At 37.6% G+C, this 19360-nt stretch overlaps 2 protein-coding genes across 15 annotated transcripts in view; one reads left to right on the forward strand and one right to left on the reverse strand.

The window, feature by feature from the left end:
- The window catches only part of SLX4IP (SLX4 interacting protein), a 100037-nt gene extending 89061 nt beyond the window's left edge, over positions 1 to 10976 (reverse strand). For 8 of the 12 annotated variants that reach the window (XM_021390113.1, XM_021390112.1, XM_021390104.1 and 5 more), the window contains exons 1-3: positions 10333 to 10464; positions 9314 to 9470; positions 6048 to 6096 (exon numbers count right to left, since the gene is read on the reverse strand). Coding sequence is in view for 9 of the 12 variants with exons in the window: in XM_021390104.1 (XP_021245779.1) it covers positions 6048 to 6074 (27 nt within the window). In the remaining 3 variants the exon portion in view is untranslated. Of the gene's footprint in view, positions 1 to 6047; positions 6097 to 9313; positions 9471 to 10332; positions 10465 to 10515; positions 10651 to 10892 lie in introns of those variants that run through there. The other 4 variants (XM_021390106.1, XM_021390109.1, XM_021390108.1 and 1 more) reach the window with 4 other exon arrangements.
- Positions 10890 to 18106, forward strand: MKKS (McKusick-Kaufman syndrome). Of its 3 annotated transcripts, none has more exons than XM_021390097.1 (6): positions 10890 to 11026; positions 11959 to 12192; positions 13085 to 14491; positions 15012 to 15187; positions 15873 to 15983; positions 16439 to 18106. In XM_021390097.1, the coding sequence occupies exons 3-6, from the start codon at positions 13507 to 13509 to the stop codon at positions 16877 to 16879; spliced, it is 1713 nt and encodes a 570-aa protein (XP_021245772.1). In that variant the 5' UTR covers positions 10890 to 11026; positions 11959 to 12192; positions 13085 to 13506; the 3' UTR covers positions 16880 to 18106. The 3 variants fall into 3 exon arrangements, with proteins under 3 accessions (XP_021245772.1, XP_021245773.1, XP_021245774.1); XM_021390098.1 differs by having other exon boundaries at positions 10892 to 11026; positions 11963 to 12192; XM_021390099.1 differs by lacking the exon at positions 11959 to 12192 and having other exon boundaries at positions 10893 to 11026.

Below are 19360 nucleotides of genomic sequence, written 5' to 3' on the forward strand. Positions count from 1 at the left end.
CATGGTAATGAGTCTGTTTTCATCAGGTGACCATGAGTCATCATTTTATCAGCAGTTTAAAGAGTTTTCACAATAGTCAAGCATCATCAGTGCTCACGTTTAGCAATGACTGCAGCAGAATACTGAAAAAGGGTGCCATGTCCTGTGGTTCCACTATTTAAGGAAATGCTTGGCTAATGAGTCAAGGAAAATACTGCAAAGTCATGGTTGAATTGGAAGTACTGCAATACAGAAAATATTCAGAAATTAAGCTTTTATCCGAGAACTGAAACCAAGCAATAGTTTTGCTTTTCAAAATAGATTTCTTCTAAGGAAGTAGCAAACGACATAGATGAAACACAAGGAAAGAACTAAGATGTGTCGTCAGCCTCTCTTCTCCATTTTGTTTCACACTCTAGTCAGAACACACTCAAAAACCAAATACCCACATATTTCCATATGCTAGAATCCACCTGCATTACCAAGGAAAGAGGCCATGTGAAACAGTAAGTAAATTTTCATTTTCTATTTTATGATGCTAACACCAAGAGCAAAAACCACATCACTACCATTAAATTGGACATGATATTACTGGCTACCATAGAGAGGAATTATAGGAATTATAGGAAATGAGGATCCTCTTACCTCCCATACTACTACCTCCATCTGGACTGACTAGAAGGAGCTAAAGAATTTCAAAGTTTCATCTACAGCACAAGTTGAAGTTTCTCCCAGGACTCAAAGACATGCACTGACCCCATGCAGTATCTCTGCTAAGCTTTGTGGAACTGCGAGAAATTCTGCGAGAAAGTCTGGTTTTAAGTTCACCATTCCTTCCACTCCTACTGCTGCACTGAGGGCTCACGTAGGCAGTACCACCAAGATCTCCAAAAAGCAGAACAGTGGAAGTGGAAAATATGTTGTTGCTGGTCAGAAATAAGGTATAAAACAAGTGTCATGTGGTATGCTGCATATTTAGAATCTTACCACTATCAGAGCAGCATAGTGCTCACAATTACCAAAATTCCTCATTCCTGGGAAAACTAGTATTTTAAAAACTATTTAGATTAATTTATTTGCAGTACCAAAAAAGAGTAATCCAAGCTGAACGATTCTTTTATTCCTTTTCAAAGTGATCCCTGTGAAAGCAGTGTTTCCACCATTGATGTTTATCCCTCTGGCTTCCTATTCTTTCCCCTTCTGCTAACACTTTAATGTCTCAGTTCTTCATCGACTCATCAGTTCCCTAAGCTTGAAAACTAATCCTCTGAGGTCAGTGAGGAAACTTCCATGGACTCCGGGAGGCTTAGAATTAGAATGTGAACTTAATTCTCCTTCCCCTTTTACCTCCCAACTTTCTTTTATTTCTTCTGGAACTTATTTACTAATCTCTGTAGTCACTGGATATCTGGTGCCATAAAATTGAGAATGAAATGCACATTAAGAAAGAGAACTAAATAGGTGTCTCTCCATCCTTTGTTGCTGCTGTTTCTTCACTCCTGCTTTAAATCACATTTTATCTCAGGTTACTTGTTATCTTATTTAAGACTTCTAAGTACTTCTAGACAAGTACCATATTTGACGCACTCCTACAGAAACTAATACAAATAAACGTCACAGCTGTGGGAAGTGTATGATGGTAATTGAGAACCATAATTCAAATCGCTTGTATTTATACTTGTTATGACCAATATCGCTTTGGGAGAACGACATCCCTAGAAAACCACCACTAAATAGTTAATGTGGCTATTCTTCAAATTTTAAAGATCCAGAAAGCAAGCCTAAGAACACACACTTGTAAAATTCAACAGCCTTTAATCAATTTGGTGAATTCTGGTACTATACTTCTAAGATTCAAAACACATTTGCAAATACTGTCTAAACTTAGACTATTGAATCTTAGCATATTTGTACTGAAACGTTTGCAATTACTCCCGTTACAGCAATTTCACACACAAATGTCTTAGTTCTGCAATGTGGAAAAGAACATCAGAAATTCTGTGTATTAGTTATTTCAACTAAGTGCTCTCAAAAAACCTAACTCAAACCAGAAAACACTATGCTATAGTGTTCCAAACTACGTATGTAAAAAAAAAAAAGCATCTGTAATATCAGTCCAGTAACTGGGCAGTCACAAGATATATACAAAAATATTTTAAGCACAAGTAGTATTCCTTATTCTCCACTTGAGAGCACTGTATTCACTCACGTATGGACATAATACAGCAGTAAAATGCACTTACTATCCTCCATTGCTCCTTCCTAATAAGGAAACAGACAAAATTAAAATATTAGATAAAAAACCCAACTCATCTCTCTGCTTTTTTTCCTCTCCAAACCATTTGCAAGAAGAAGCAAACATACCTCTTTCTCATACAGAAAATATTTAAAGAAATATCAGTTAATACAATGGGAACACTTACAGATATAATAAGTTTAATCTGCTTGACCAGTTAGATGTTATCTAAGAATCAGATAGACACACCTGATACAGAAAACATATTATCACTGTATAATATTTCAGCAAGTAGCTAACAGCAACAACAAAATGCCACAAAAAATGAAGTCATAACCGCAAATTGTCCATTTTCTTATTCCAGACTAAACACAAGAGTATCCTATGCAGGTCTGTGAGCAGACCCTAAAATGACCTGCACAGCAATGTAGGTACACACTAGCAGGTACTCAGAGAAGAAGATATCTTTCCATTTCTTTCCAGCTACTGTTAGGATCTAGAATCAACATAATCGGTATGCACACTCTTTTTTCACGGAGTACTTTAAGATATCCAACGACAGATACTAAGATGTGTTTGCTTATAAAGCAACAGTTTAATGATTCCATTATATTACAGATAATTAAGTTATGTGTACATAACCAAGGAAAATGAAGAGGAAAGTTGACCGCATTACAGTCACGCTGTCATTTTCCTATCTCATCACATCCAATACTTCCATATTTATTTCCAATTTAAAAAATAATATAAAACAGAAAAATATACTTGCTCCTCCAAAGGAGCTTTAAATTAAAGTAAGCAAAGAAAAGATTAAAGTAGGAAGGACCACTCCCAGGATACAATAATTTCAACTGATAACAAGGAACAATGCTGAAAAATCAATTGCAGAGTGTGCTGAATGACCAGAGAACACTAGCTCTAAGATACGTGCAAAGGCCTGCAAGTCTGAGATAGAACAGAGCTCTTAATTTCAGAATGTAGGAAATGCCAAAGTAAAATAAGCTTCCCTTTGAGTTGAGCTATTGAAGTGTAGTAACAACTTAAAAAGTCTTTAGTGTTTGGCAAATGAACAAATTGCAGAAAATGGCAAATGAGATTTTTCTATTATAGTTATAAGAATTACTGTATTTAGGTTTGCAGTTTCACATTAATAAATTCTATTTACATAATTTTGGGAGAGTATTCTTTCTAGTTTGACAAAGTTTTAAAACAAGGCCCCAGTGATATTACTTTTCAAGTCTGTATAAAGTTCATGATTTTGCTTTAAGCCTCACCAATTACAGTTAAGATTTATTTCTCAAATGAGCAGTAAAATATTTTAGCAACAGAGAAAGCTTAATTAAATTCATATGTCTTACTTTCCAGATTTAAGGGTGTTTTTACCATACAGTGCTTTATGAAGTATCAATATTACTTAAAATTGACAGTGTCTGATCAAAATAACTTGTGCAAAATATTATCTATTGCACATCACAACACTGTGGAATCCATCAAACTGGCAATCAAAGAATGTATATTTAGGGCTTAACCGTAGAATCTGCATTAAGATTTAAAGCGATTTTACTACATCAATTATTTTATTTCATTTGCCTTTAATAGCCCATAAAACCAGGCTTAGAGGCATCTTTCAAACATAGGTCAATTGCTCCCTCTACTGGAAATAGATGAACGTTACACTGCAGAGACAGAGCTCATTTAACATGATAATTAAGAAGCAAAGCCATTAAATACAGTCTAGGTGTTTTCCTCTTAAATTTTGATCAAATCAGTTAAGACCTGAAAGATGAATTAGCTGTAATTTCCAGTCTTTTACCAAAAAACTATTAAATAATTCATACTTACAAAACATATAAAAAAGTAGAAAATGTAGAAGACAAGGAAAGCATAAAACAGATTTTTCAGATTCCATAAAATAATCTCCATCAAATATGAGAAACCTAAAATCAAGAGTATAATACATTCTATACTCTCCCTGTGCTCTGCCCTTTAATGAAGAATCTTCTCCACAAGGATCTTCCTTGAAGAATTATGTGATAGCTGAACAGTCTTTAAAAATGAATTATTCACATTCAGTGAATGCAAAGAAGCAAAAACTTCACACACAAAATTCCTGATCTAAAATAAAATGATAGGCATCTTTCTGCACAAAAAGAACTTTGATTAGCTTTGTCATATTTGCCTTGAATAAAATGCATCAAATATGCAATGAAAAGTCAATGAATTTTAAAGATTCAGTGAATACAAAATTAACGTTCATTTCTTAAACATTACCAGGAAGAAAATAAAGTTGTACCTCAAAAGCTGCATCTATTATATTCTTACCTATGAATTCAAGCTCAATGAGAAAGGATCCATTTGCTGATGCGGAACTACATAGCGAATGCCTGAGTCTGTACTGAATGAAGTACAGCCTACAGATCAGCAAAACGTAATTACGCAGGTCAGTAACAAGCAATCTTACACCACTTTATCTAGCAAAGATACTGTGACTTGCACCACTTGTTTTCTTTGGCACTTGCACTAATACTAATGATATCAAGAGATCTCAGCTGAGAAAGACAATGGCTTCATCCTCAGCTTCTGTTGTTACTCCATCCATACGCCAATAACATATGGAGTCAAAACATCAAAATCAAAGACGCTTCTCCGAATTTAATAGCTGTGTTACTTGAGAACAAGTGAATAGTATGTCAGCCAAGGAGACCTCTGAAAAAACAGACACGATACTGTCAATTTAAGTTTTACCATCACATTGAACAGTAAAAAGAATTCAGTAAGCGTCCTACTAAGTGAGGTAACTTTTACTTCGAAAAGAACACAGATTTTACTCCTTAGCATTAAAAAATAAAAATTAAAATTAAGGGTTTGGTCTGCTTGTTCAACAAGTTTGTTACACACACAAGAAGATTTCGACAGCTTCCACGGCCTGATCAGTCAGCAATATTTTTATAACTGCGCTCGAAAAAAAACCACCAAAAAACCAACAACCAGCACCAAGCTTATCCACTGAGGAAAAGGTCTCTTCTAAGAAGAAAATTCCTGGGTAAAATAAACAAACAAATAACATTTCCCAGAGAATAACACATTGCTCTAATCATTCAGAAATGCATGCATAATCTAAACTACCTCAGACATACACGAACAAACCAGAAGTAGGAAAAATGGCCTAAAAGAGAAACATTCACCAATTCTACTGAACAGTTAGATAGTCATAAACTGATAAAGTTAAGTTAGAAAAATTATAAAGTGCTAGATCTATTACAGAATGTTTTGAAATGCATTACTCTTCAGATGTATATATAACACTAGGAACTGCTTGAAAAATAAATTGTAACAGCATTTTACCAGGCATTAAACACAACTAATGGCTGAGAACAGAAGAGGCGGGAAGAGATGCAAGCAAAGAGTCAAGTGTGATGAAGAGTTTAAGAACATTACGGCCTCTTAAACCGGGAACTCCTAGATTATCTGGGAAGTGCACAAAAAACATTACAAGATTACAGTAAGAGAAGAATCAGTGTAAATTTTGGCTGATAATACAAGCTGTTTTACTGAGAATTTACGCAGTTTCTAATTCTGACTACACAATGAATTGCTCCTAGGTAAATGATTTTGATCTTCAACTGGCTCTGCCATGATACAGCAGCAGTTCCAGAAGTTTGCTTCTAAAGACAGAAAGGATGATACAAAATGCACTAACATGATCAGAAGCCTGAAGAATGCTCCTCTTTGTCATTAAGTTTTAAAGCCAATGTATACGCATTCTAAGAAATATTACAAGTACCTTTCTCTCTTTTTTTTTTTTAAATGAAAGCTATGACATTCTACTTACCTTAATGACAAATTTGTCAGATGCCATGACAGTTCAGTGTAAACTGGTCCTATAAAAATATCAATTAAAAATGATCAGTGCTAGGAAAAACTCCTATCTCTATGCCCAACAACAAGGATTTTTTTTCTAATCTATAAGTCTTTTTTTTTTTTTCCCATTACTGCTGCTTTTAAGACTTGGTATTTATACTCTGCTTCACGGAAACTATGGAAAACTATTCTTTAATGGAGACTTATTTAACTACCTGTCTCAGCTCCTCTTAGTGAACTTCATTACCAGACACTGAGCAATCAACATCTGAAATACAAAATTAGAACTATTTTTCAGACTAGTACTAGAGACAAACTAAACTTACGTACCCTAAAGAAACTTTCAGACGGCAGCAAACTAAACCTAGAATATTCCCTTACTACTGTCTCAACCACTGGCCCCAATGTGCATGTCCTGGATCTAGTTTCTCTTCCAAAATAATACCTTTATAAAATCCCTTAGCATAGCTTAAAGAATGGAGAAAAAAAGGGGGAAGGAAAAAAAGCAACCACACACACAATTAAAAAAAAGGTCTTTCTTCTAAGAAAACAAAACAAACCAAAATATATGAAATAATACCAGTTCTTGTCAGAGACCTCCACTCTAAGTTCATCCCCTCCTATTTTAAGGAGGGTTCCTACAGAAAGTCTCCTCCATCATGCTCAGTGGTTCAGCAAGGCCAAACTGCAGCAAAAAAATTTCTAAATTGAAACATCTACTTGCCACCTGTCGTTCAAGTAATCATGAGTATTATTTAAATCAGTTCAAGAATAGAGCACAATTCTTTTTTTGAGGCGTGGATTAGAGGAGGAGAGGTAGAGTGGGTAATGGTGGTGGAAGATTAAAGACAGTATGGCTTCCGATGGACCGTGCATGTTTGCATGCTCATTTAAAACTCTAGACTATTACAAGCATAAAGCAATGCGACCTGAACACCATTTTGGTTGCATAAAGTGAATTGAATTTCAGACATCCTCTTGCTTATCCCAAACAGGATTTAGATTGCTTTATTTGGCACACTGGGTGAGAAGCATTTGGCTGCATGAGCCCTGACCCTGACAATTCCAAATAACTTAGGAAGTGTTAATTCATGCTGGAAGCTAAACCCAACCCCTGCCTGCTGTGGGAAGAAAGCTCTAGTTAATCACTAAAATTTTCTTTTTCCATAGAAAAGCACTATAACTCACTCAGGTGGCTACAGCCTTCAAGCAGGCTTGCAACACAAGCCACAGGTCTTGTCACCTTTCAAACTCATTTCAGTTCAACTACCATTTTCCAAGCTGTCAACAATTATGCTTGGAGTACTGAAAATACTGGAGAACTCCATCACTCACCACATATGGCAGCTAAACATGCACATGTCAAAAGGTAGCAATTAAGTAAAACTAATTAAAGCCTTTCCAGCTAACTCCACAATGCTGGAATTCCAAAGAGACACAGTATAGGCCCATGTTACCAAATTAATAACTACAAAAACAGGGAATTAAAAAAATTAAGATACATTCTGTTTTCATACAGGAAAGGACAAAAGACAAAATACATGGGAGAGATGTGGATTGGACAGAAAATCAAGTGAACAAGGGTCTCTATACTGGCAGAAGATAAAAACCAGCAATGCAGCTTAAGCTTCAGATTAAAGAAAGATAAGGGTCTGCAGCTACTGCTGCTATACAGACCGCAACAGAAATTACACAGAGAACAGAGCTGCTCTTTATATTATACAAGATTCCTACAGGAGTAGTCTCTTAAACTAGAGAAATCCGGTCAATTTTGTAACAGGTAGTAAAGAAAAAGAGTTAAAATTCAGGAATATGTACCTATTTTTCACCATACACTTCTAGCTATTGTAAAGCATTGTGAGAGCTGTCAAAATTTCACGACACAAGTCAGGTTGGTGATATTTGTCTCTGCCAGGCACTACACTTACATATTTAAAAACACACAGTCATTTTCCTTATTTAGCTACAAAAAAAAGTGTGAAACAAGATAGAGGACCACTTAAGAACTACGTAGCACAGCACAGATAATTATGATCTTAAGATCCCACAGTAACAACTTTAACTGGATTATCGCTTCCTTGCAGTGCTTTCGTTCTGCATATTGAAATGCTGAGAAGTGACATCTAAGAACAACTGCATGAAAAAGCAAAAGCAGCAAGAACACAATTCTATATACTGGCACAATGAAAACTCCCCATTACTTCAACGATTTGTCTACGTATCACATCAATTTCCAAGCAGTAAGAAACAGAAATACTGAAAGCATTATAAGCAGTGAGAAATGAACCACTTGCTACTGTAAGCAGGTTAAGATCTAATTTGAACTGAGAACCATGACTACCATGCATGTAGTTACTGAAAATCAAGTTTAATACAGCTAAAAAAATGTTTTTGTTACCTTCTAAAAAAAAAGAAAAGAAATTATATGTACTGCATCTCATCAGCAATACAATAATACTACGCAGAAAGTAAGACAGAGAAAACTGATTTTTCAGATAACAGCCACACAGACATGAACTGAAATACGTCTTGCACTGCAAGATCATCATTCTCCCTTGCACAAAATAAGGGAGCTACTACTTATGAAACCATGACCCTCAGCAGACAGAATTCCTCTCCAAATCTAATTTACAAAGCAATACAAGGAAGAGAAAAAAGAAAAAAAATTACAAAACAAAACACAGTAATATTGAGACACCAAGAAATGAGGAAAAAATCCCACAACAAAGGTACAAAGAAAAGATGCCAGCCATCCCCCAAATACTTTGATATTTTCTGTGTTGCAAAAAAAAAAAGATGGAGATCTGTTACAATTGCCACTATTGGTGACAAAATCTGACTCATGGAACATTGTATCTGTCACAAACTAATGCAAGCCTGTAATCGAAATCACGCATTAGAAAATGTGGAGACAACCACACAAGATAGAAAAACTTATCTGAGAAATTTTACTCTCTAAAATCAAAAAGTCTCAATATGGTGTTTGTAGTACTTTAAGCATCTAAATTGTTGATGGACATCCTGCACCAGCAAAAAACCACAATGAACAAACATCAAAACAACCCCCAGAACTATACACACAGCCTCCTGGTAGGAAGCACCAGGTATGTTCTAAAAGTGACATGATGGAATATTTTCCTTCTAAAATTTGAAGTCAAGTGGAATAGTAGACACAGAGAATTGATGAAACCAGGCTTCCCAGAAAGCAAGTCAGTCAGCTGATGAACAGCATCTTACCTTAATGAAGAAGTGGCTTCCGGTGCTGAAAGAATTTGGAATTCAGTGGGGATAAGGAACTGAAAACTCGTGCCACACATGCCCGCACACTGCAGCATCTAACACTGCCAACTGTTCACACTCTGCCCATCTTGGAGGGCTGGTATCATGTCGGCACCTGAAAAAGGCAAAACCAAAACAATAACTGGAGACCTCTCTAGGATAAGCCACTGTTAGTTATAGTTTACAGAAGAGTCAAAATTAACTATCACAACGTAAAAGAATTTTTTTCTCAACTCTCCAGAGCTTAGGCACTGGACAACAAGCGCTGCCCAGCATGGAGCCGGTACTCTGGCAGACAGTTTCTGAGTGCTGACCCCAGACCTCAGGTCAGCAGGGTAACACCGAGCAGCACATGTACTTAGTAAAGCATTTCTGCTTCTAAAGGAACACACCAGCACCTGTAGGCATTGCCATCTCAGGAATTCCAGGCCCACTGTGCCCATTTTTTCCATTTAATCATCAGAAACCACTGTTCCAACAAGTTTACGTATTTTTTTTTCAGTTCTTACCTAAACTTTTTCATTCAGAGTGCCAATTCGCCTTTAAAGTACAACAATACAGATGCAACAATGGTACATTTCCTCTACAAAACTACTGCTATTTGAAAGAAATGAGAGGAACACCAGAGTGCCCAGTCAGAGAGGGGCTGGCTGCAATCCTGTGGCATGGCTGAGTGCATCCCAGCTGTTCCACGCATTTTTTGGAATTATTACACTCCTTTCAGTGTAAACGTTAAAGTTTAATTTTTTAAGAAACTTGCCTTTTGGCTGTTATAAACTCTGCAACCCTGCGTCAACTCAAAACCACAGGCAAATACAACTGAGGATATTACTAACAGTGACTGAAGGAACAGAGGGAAAGCAAAGAAGAGCGATTACAGAAAAAGCAGAGTAAGATAAGCAGAAGGAAAGTTCTGATGAGGGAGCTCAGGCACCGAGAATGTCTCGAACTCGGTTCGGTGAGGTAACAGCGTCTACCTGCACGAAGCTCGGGCAGAGGAGCACAGCAGTGACGCGGGGCGAACACAACGGGAGTCAGGCAGCGAAGATGAGGTGGCTTTTTTTAAAAGTCAAAGGGAAGCTTCAGAGGGCGGCGCCTTAGGGATGCGCGGCGGGAGCCGGCCCCCACCACAGCCGTTACCCCAAGCCGTCACCGCGCACCTTTATTTCCAGGGAAAGCGGGACTGCAGCCTGAGATGCGGCAGCTCCCGGCAACAAGACCCAGCTCGGGAGCAGCACTTGCTGCGCCGCACTCGCGCCGCACCTCCTCCCACGCCGTGCCCGCTTCCAACGGTCCTAACGGTTACTTTGCCCCCAAGCAAGATGGCTGCCAAGCACGAGCTTCTTCTCCCCTATCCAAAATGGCCGCCGGTTGTAGCCGCGGCCCGCCCAGCTTTTTGCCCTAAAGCAAAATGGCCGCCAGGGCAGCGGCAGGCAGCTGACTGGGGCTCTCCAGGGGAGCGAGCCCGTTCGTTGATCACGTGATTGATCACTAGCCAATGGCACGCAAGGAGAAGGACGTCCTCGCGCATATTCACCTCGTTCGGGATGGGAGGGGAGCTTCCGGTCCTCGCAAGGCCGCTTCCTGCTGTCGGGGGTTTAAACGCGCAGGCGGTCGCACGGAGCCCCTAGCTCTTTTCTTGGTCCAGGTTCTGGTGGGGTGCGAGCTGAGGTGAGTGCTAGGTGACCGCGTCTTTTCTTCAATTCGTTCCTCCTGCATCAGGGCGGCCGCTGCCCCTTCAGGCATCCGCGTCGTCGGGGAGGGACGCATTACTGGGTAGGGTGGGTTGAGGTGAGGGCCTTCACGACACAACTCTTACCTCAGTCGTTCCTCTGCTGCTGCGGGGCTCACAGCCCGAATTCGGGTGCCAGATTTTTCCTCGTCAGTGAGAGACTGAAGCGGCTGGCAATGCTTGGTGTCTGAGCTGTACCTTTGTAGTTCTTCAAACGAAGAAGATATCTTGCTATGAAATCAAAATATGTGTAATTATTGCTTCCTACACACACGTTGATATGTACTTCTCCATGAAATTTTGTGTGAGCAGTTCTTTGTATTCTTTATAAGAGCAGCTGAGTTTACTCTGTTTATGGTGATGCCCTTGTAGTTTCTAAGGCTCAAGGGCACAGAGGTAAGGCAGTCAGGCTAAGCTGCTGCCCTGGGCAGCCTGTGGTGGAGTGCTGCCAGAAGCACAGCAGCTTGCTCAGCCTGCGGGCTAAAAGCTGATGCTCTCTGAGGAGCCCCCTTAGTTATTTTCACTAACTGTGCAGGAGAAATAGTGTATTTGAAAATGCTTTGTGTTGTTGACTTAGCCTTCAAATATTTGCTATCTAAAGTGGTAACATGTAACTAGAGAGATGTCACAAAGCTTTAACCTTTGTCATGCCAAAACTCAAAGCAACATAGCGATTGACATATCAAGATGTCTGAATTAGGTTACTTTTTTTTCCTGGAGGTTGCAAAGTAAGGCTTTCCTGTGTCATGCTGTTGTAATCGTTTGCTGTACTATAATTAAAGATATTTAAATTCAAGTTTAAGTTTCATGCTGCTACAAGAAAGGAAAAAGGATTTCTGGAATACATTTAAAATAAGTTATCTTTGTCTAGGTAGATAAATGCCATTTTATGATGAGCCTCAAAACCTTGTGGAAGGACTACAAAGTTCTGATTGTTATGGGAACTAGCCTTGGGCTGGTGCACTGGTCATGGTTCCACATCAAGTCCAGTCCTCTTTTTCAAGTGAAGACAGAGGAGATTGTTCCAGAACCTGGGATTGTGGCATACGTAATGCAACGCGATCGCAAAAATAAGGAAAAATAGCGTCAGGGTTGTGTGTTGTAGGTAAGCTTCCTAATCAGTTGTGTGCATCTTCGAGGCAGGAGATATGTCAATTAAATCACTTCTCTGTAAAATACAGTATTGGTGCTCAGGCTGTAGTCTTCCAGAGTTTTATTCTTTTGTGAATGAGTTAACCTGATAGTTACATGCACCTTAAAAAAAAAAGTCATGTGAATTCTCAAACTGCTGATCAATCCTGTGTAGCAGGATTAATTAAGTTTTTAATTAAGGTTTTAAAAGTTATTTTGAAACAAACCCCCATCACTTTCCTAGGCAATAGTCAAAGTCCTGTGTCTGATTTGGTCTGTAATAGTGTCCTTTCCAAATTCAAAACTGGTCAGAATTATGACTTTACATACTATAATACATTCTGTGTTGTTAATAGAGATAGTGGCTACAATACAAAATAATGATTAAGTATTAGAGAAGTCTACTGTGCACCTTACATATAGATGTAAGTGAAATGTTTATGAGCTAAAAAAATGTATGCTGGATAAAGTGAGAAACGCTTCTTTCAGAGGCAGAGAAGTTGTTTAAATGTTTAAGATCTTTGTTTCTGAAGTGGCTGCATGAGAAGCAGTGTTGAGTATTTAACTTTTGTTTTTTGTTTAAAAACAGCTTAACATCAATCATATAATTTGGTGTATTCTGTAGTACCATGCTACCTATTGACCTGTAAGTAAAACAACATAAAGCCTAGAGGTCAGAAGTGAAAGTAATAATAAAAATGTATAGTTTGTCTACTGTATACATATAAAATGTGTTTTTTAATTAAATATCATACTGTGATATTTGTCCCGATGTGAGGTTTTTTTTCTGGGGGGGAAAACAAGCAGCTAAAGCTGTGTGATACTGTTGTAAGATTATGCTAATACCTTTCTGGTTTTTATTGTAGATATAATTAGCTTTGAAGCTTTTCACCTGTGAGTGTTGCCAGAAGAGGAGATGAGGAAAGCTAACTGGAGTAAAAAGAACTTTCTGCTTGTGGCAGGACTGTCACTTATAGGTGTCCATTTTGGAACCATGCTTGTAAACTTTGTTGCAAAAAAATCTGCTCGATCACATTCAGAAACGAAGAGAGATGATCGTCGTGAATGAAATAATTTACAGCTGTCATTATCAATTTCACAGTGGGATTTAATGCTCATTTTGAGATGGCTGGTGAGCAGAATCAAATGTACTCAGCGTACTGTTTTACATTTAAAATAGTAATCTTCTTCAGCAAAGAAGAAAAATGTACTACTTTGAAGTGCTATGAATGCTAGATCCAAGTAAAAATGAAATCTCTTTTATCAGAATTAAAATCTTATTTTGAAAATGTCTCGTCTTGAAGCTAAAAAGCCTTCATTATTTATTAGTGAACCCTTAACTACAGTTAGTCAGCCACTGTCTCTGTTAACTGCGATATTAAAATCTTGCTATGGGCCTGCTGGTAGACTTAAACAGCTCCACAATGGTGTGGGAGGCTATGTTTGTATAACATCACAATCTTCAGCCATCCTTGGTCGTCTTTCTGTCAGTCACCCTGTATTAAAGGTTTTGACAGCCTCTGTACAGAACCATGTATCTCGCTTCAGTGACTGTGGCTTATTTACTGCTGTTCTTTGCTGTAGCCTGATTGAAAACTTTAAAAACCTAAATATTGCATCTTGCACTGTCATAAAAGTAAGCAAACATCTTCTGAGTTTATGTACTGACTACCTCAAGTCTGAGGCCTGTGGTTGCCGAGTATCTGTGGATTTTAGTAATCTTGAGACTCTTCTTTGTTTGGTACGTAGCATATTAACAAGCAAACCTGCTTGCATGCTTAATAAAACAGAGGTTGATTATCTCGCTGTGCTGATTGTAAAGGCTTTTATGTTTACTGTTCCATGCCAGCCTGAAACTAAGCCTGTTTTAGGAAAATGTGTAACAGTACCTGTGAAAGGTAGAAGAGTTCTGGATTCTACAGTTATTCCTGGACTGTTGATAGAAACACCAGAAATTCAATTTGCAAAACCATTTTCTGTCAAAAGAATTTCTTCTGATACTGTCAAGGTGGCAGTTTTCTGTGTGTCCATGTCGGGAGACCTCTTTGACCCAGAAGAAGGAACAGTAACAGTCCACCACAGAATTTCTCTAGAAATGTCAGAGCTTAATCAGTTGCTTAACATAGGAAAGCAGTTGGTTAATGATGAAGTTGGCCTTGTAGTGTGCCAGAAAGTTATCCATCCATCGTTGAAACAGTATCTGAAAGATAACCATGTCATTGCTGTGGACAGAGCTGGGCTATCAGTGATGGAACCCCTGAGTCAAATGACAGGTAATGAGCGATTTTTAGTATAGTATACAGTTACCCTTACTGTTAATCTCATAATGAAAACCTACCTAGATAGATGTCATTGCAGAGCCGGAATTCTCTTATTTCTGTCTTTATCCTGCCTTAGCAGCAGAGCAAGTGTTTCAGACTAGAAAGTGCTCCTTTCCATTCTGAAAACAATTCCATAATTGATTGGTCTTTGGCTGGCTGTAATGATGACACTGCACAGATGATCACTGATTGTTCTATGAGAAGTATGTAATTCTAGCAACTATTTGCAGATGTAGATTATTTGAACCCTTGTCTAATGAGAATAATTACTTTTTATCTCGAACTAAATCTTACACTTTGAAAACATGCAGGTTTCTGCTTGTGATCATCTGCATAGACTCAAATGTTAAGTATTGACGAACATAGATAATTCAAAAAGCCTAGAGGAAAAAAGTTGATGCTTTGTGAAATGCAACTGATGGCTATTCTGATGACAGTAATACATGCTGTTCTGTTTTTTTTAATTGGCCAGGTTCAAAGCCTATAGCTTCCATATATTCATTGTCTCCCAGTTGTTATGGCAGTTTGAAGGATGTGTGCGCCAAGAGTTTTGCCTCCAAACATTTTGTGCACCTAATTCCTAGTGATACGGTTGTCTGCAGCTTAATACTCTGTAACAGAAATGAAACAACTTGGGATGAACTGAAGGTAAGCAAATTTTGAAACTTCTGTTGAGAAGTGATGTTTTCAGTGAAAAAATTAGAGTAATGAGAAATACAAATGCAGCGAGTTTTTAAAAGTGGGCTTTGGTACTTAAGCGGTGCTTAGTCAGAATTTAGGAAACTTCTAAAAAAGCAATTTAGAAACTCCTTAATTTCCATACTTTAAAAATTATTGGAGTGCATGTGTTCATTTAATGCTTCTGTTTTAATGCTAGTTGTTCAGGAACACGTTTTTTCACCTGTTCTTGAAGCCAGTGTTAGGTGAATGTTTTCATTCTCTTTGGTTTATGGGAGCATAAATAAAAAAAAAAATCACCCCGCAAAAGGTCAGCAGCAATACCTGCAGTGGTAGTCAAATGTAGTTTTTTGTTGAGTAGTTACTCTAAAACAGGTGTTGATGTAGGTCACCTTTTTATAAATCAGCTTTACAAAAAGGAGTGAAATACAGCTTTTATGTTTATTTCAACACTTCAATATGGAGTGTAGACAAATAATGACGCTTCTTACTCAGTAAACATGGCTTTGGAAGCCACTCGACATGTTTATATTCACATTTCATTTCAGTTTATGAAGTCTGTAACAGAAATTACTAAAAACTTTATTCCAGTAGTTTCCTAAATTGGAGAAATACTGTTATGGTGTTTGTAATGAAAAATTCACGTGATTTTCAGCGTGCCTGTGAAACTGCGGAGCATGTGTTACAGTTAACACTCAAGGAACCTTTGGCATTGTTAGGAGGTGGCTGTACTGAAACTCATTTGGCTTCCTACCTAAGAGACAAGGTATGTAAGAGAAGGGGTGTGTTAAAGCTGCTTAAACTTAGTAGTCAAGAATTTTACAGAATTTGTTATGGTTTAATATTTGTTGTTTGTATATTATATGTTGCGTTTGTCTAAGCAAAAACAAAGGTGTCTTTTTGAAGCACTTCATTCATGGCATCTTTGATTTCAGAGTTTCATTAATACTGCATTTGTACTCGTAAATGATTCTTAGGTATCTGTAGTGTTTATTTTAAGAGCTGTGATAAAAGCATGTAGACTGTAATTGACTGATAATCATGCAGAACTCAGCTTTAACTAGTCTAGAAGTTTTTCCTATTGAAATAATCACCAAATTAACACTTTTTTTCTGTCACCATTGAACTGCCTTTAAAAAAATTACTTCATGTGTTTCACAAAAGCTGTTTCTCTAAGTCCACCATTCTAATTGTTCTCTTGTTTTGGTTTTTCTTTTTAAGATTTGCAGTCTGTCCGCTCACAGTTCTAAAGATGTGGATTGTTCTCAGACACAATACCAGTTGATTGCTGATGCTTTTTGCCACTCATTGGAGTCTGTAGCTTGTTCTCTGAGTCATGATGATGGAGAAATTCTCACCGACATGGCTTATGGACACTGTTGGCTTGTTCCATCAGGATTTCCTTCTGTCTCTAATTGGTCAGATTTACTTTCAAAGTGTGGCTGTGGAATTAACAGTAGCACTAAGAATCTCAACTGGAGGCTTTTGCGACCTCTCTTTCGCTCTCCTCCTATAGAGAGCTGCCCAAAAGAGCCTTCAGTAAAGGTTGCTGACTTTATGACACTGGACTGCTTTGCTGCAAAGTATAATGGTCTGCAAGTAGCTGTGGAGACAGCCAATTTGATTTTGGATCTCTCATGTATAATTGAAGATCAGAATTAGCTCTGTGATGTGAATTCTGTTGTACAGTCATATAACTCTGCTTTCAATTAAGAATCTATAACGTATTAAGGTACTTGGGAATGGTTGAAGTATGGACAACGGACAAATATTAAGTCAATAGTTGGCCAGTAAGTATTCATCTGATTGTTAATCTACAGACGTAGCATTTTCAAGTGTTGAACATCTTAGAAGCTGCTAAATGATTAACCATGTATTCTGCGAAGCACAGTAACATGAGTTACATGTATTCTAATTAGTATATTCAGAAGCGCAAATGACTCTTCAAAAATTCTCTAAGAAACTCAGATGTTCTCCAGTGAATAATGCTGAATTTAAAGAGGCTGTCTGATGTTCCTCTTCTACAACACAAGGTGTTGGATGTTTCTGTAAACTCTATGGCCTCTTCAAAGGAATGGGAGAAACTGATTGACTTAATGAGAAAACATGGGTTAGAATTTATGTAGTCTTAGCAAGCTTTACACATTCAGACACTTCTGTATTGTGGCAAGACATTATTGTTAGTTTTAATGTTATAAGTAAAAAGAGAAGACCTTCCTTAGCAAATACGTTAAGCAGTGTTTCTTATTTTCAAATTTTGTTCTGAAGATGTTATAGCCTTTTACTAAATGCACTTTGTTTCTAAATTGCTGGAAAATTTTCAATTCACATGTAATTTACTTAGCAAGGTATTAACCTGAATATCTTAATGCAGCAGGTAATAACACATTTGAAAAGAAATGGCAGACTGAGGGTGTTAAAAAAGCTTTCAGACAGTGGACCCTTATTGTTGTCTTTGGAATACAAAACAGCTTATAAATAATGTTTTTACCATTTAAGCAAAGCTGCAAGAATGTGCCAGTTACCATTCACTTAACTCTTTGTGCATTGCTTTTTCTAATGAAGAAAGGCTTTAAGCTGCTCAGGTCTGTTTTGATCTTCAAATAAGGCTGTAGATGATTGAAACTTTCTCATGTTCAGCATGCATACAAGATCAAAAGAGGTGTTACAGTTTCTTCTGTTTTTTTTTTACCCCTTTTCTCCTCCCTGTGTTTTCAGTCACAGGGGACAAGTTATTCATGACATGCTTTTCCAGAAAACAGAATTACTTACAGCCTGCTTATTTTTTCTGATCTCTTAAGGTTTTAATATATGTACTGGGTATAAACAGTGACATTGTCTTGTGTAACTCAGTTTTGAAAGGTGTAATTAAAAGCAGATCTTTCCAGGCCTCTTGTACAGACTTCTTTTCATTTTTATGAACATCATTTTATTACTGGGGGGGGGGGGGAAGTTAAGTTTATTTCTTTTCATGATCTGAAAAGATTACTTCAGTGCTATAAAGGCATCCTTTAGGGATTTGTTACAGGAGTTATTCATATCTTGATCTTCCAATATACTATGATAAATATGAAAGCATCAGGAATAATGAAGTTAAATGATTGTGTGTACCTGAAGGCACAGTCTTAGAGAGTGAATTTGTCTCCCAGTGTGACTGAAAAGGATAAAGAAGCATCTACCATGGCTGCTTGTGGGCAGTTCAGACTCAGTTCTCATTTGTGCTATGATCTTCCCATACCTTTAGAGGTTTAGTGCTACTCTAATAGATAATACCGGAACAATAAACTGTGGCTATTGTTTAAAATTCAAGTTGAATTCTGATTATCAATCCAAGAGCATCATAAAAATTAATTTTGCTAAACTCCCATGTTTCCTTAGGAAGATTAGATACAGAAATGGTGGTTTTTTTTTCCCCTGGTCTGTTTTCAGATTGAGAAAATGAAATATCTCCAGTTGTATGGCCACTATGATTTTATTCACTCGTCAGAATTTAAAGTTCATTCAGTAGAAGAAATTAGCATTGTGCAGGCATTATTGAAAAAAGTGTTTTTTTTGGTTAAGGCCTTAGTCACATCTGATACATGCAGATTGCTCAGAGGTTTTTAACTTCATCTTTAGTAATTCAGCTGATAACACGTAAGAAGGAAGAACATTCATCTCCTGCCTTCTAAGCTATGCTAGATGTCATGGCCTGGCACGAGCTAAAAAGTGTGGACAATGCAACCACTCAGGTTAGCACGTTTAAGCAACCAATTTAATATAGTTGCTTCTCACTTTGGTATTTCGCTTTCTGTTAAGCATTGAAAACTTTCAAGAAAGACCTGAAAATGCAGAGTAATTTAGTCATCTTTAGTTCTTCTATTACTGCATCCTATTTCTAGTAGGTACTCCATTAAACATTTGCATTCTTAACCAACATCAAAACACCAAAAAACTGTTCTTCATCAATTCTGCTATGATGAGGGCTGCTCCCAAAGTAATGCCTCCTATTTTACTATGTTGGCCCATGACATCAGAAGAACATGTTGGTGGTATGGCAGTAGAGGTTGAACCTTCCCACCAGTATTTCATTTCCTTTTGTTGTTGTGTGACAGATGGCAGCAGAGGGGCAGGCTGACAGAATGGCATTTGACATGGAAGTGC

Source organism: Numida meleagris, chromosome 3, assembly GCF_002078875.1.
Source record: "Numida meleagris isolate 19003 breed g44 Domestic line chromosome 3, NumMel1.0, whole genome shotgun sequence".
In the NCBI taxonomy this organism is placed as follows: Eukaryota; Metazoa; Chordata; class Aves; order Galliformes; family Numididae; genus Numida; species Numida meleagris.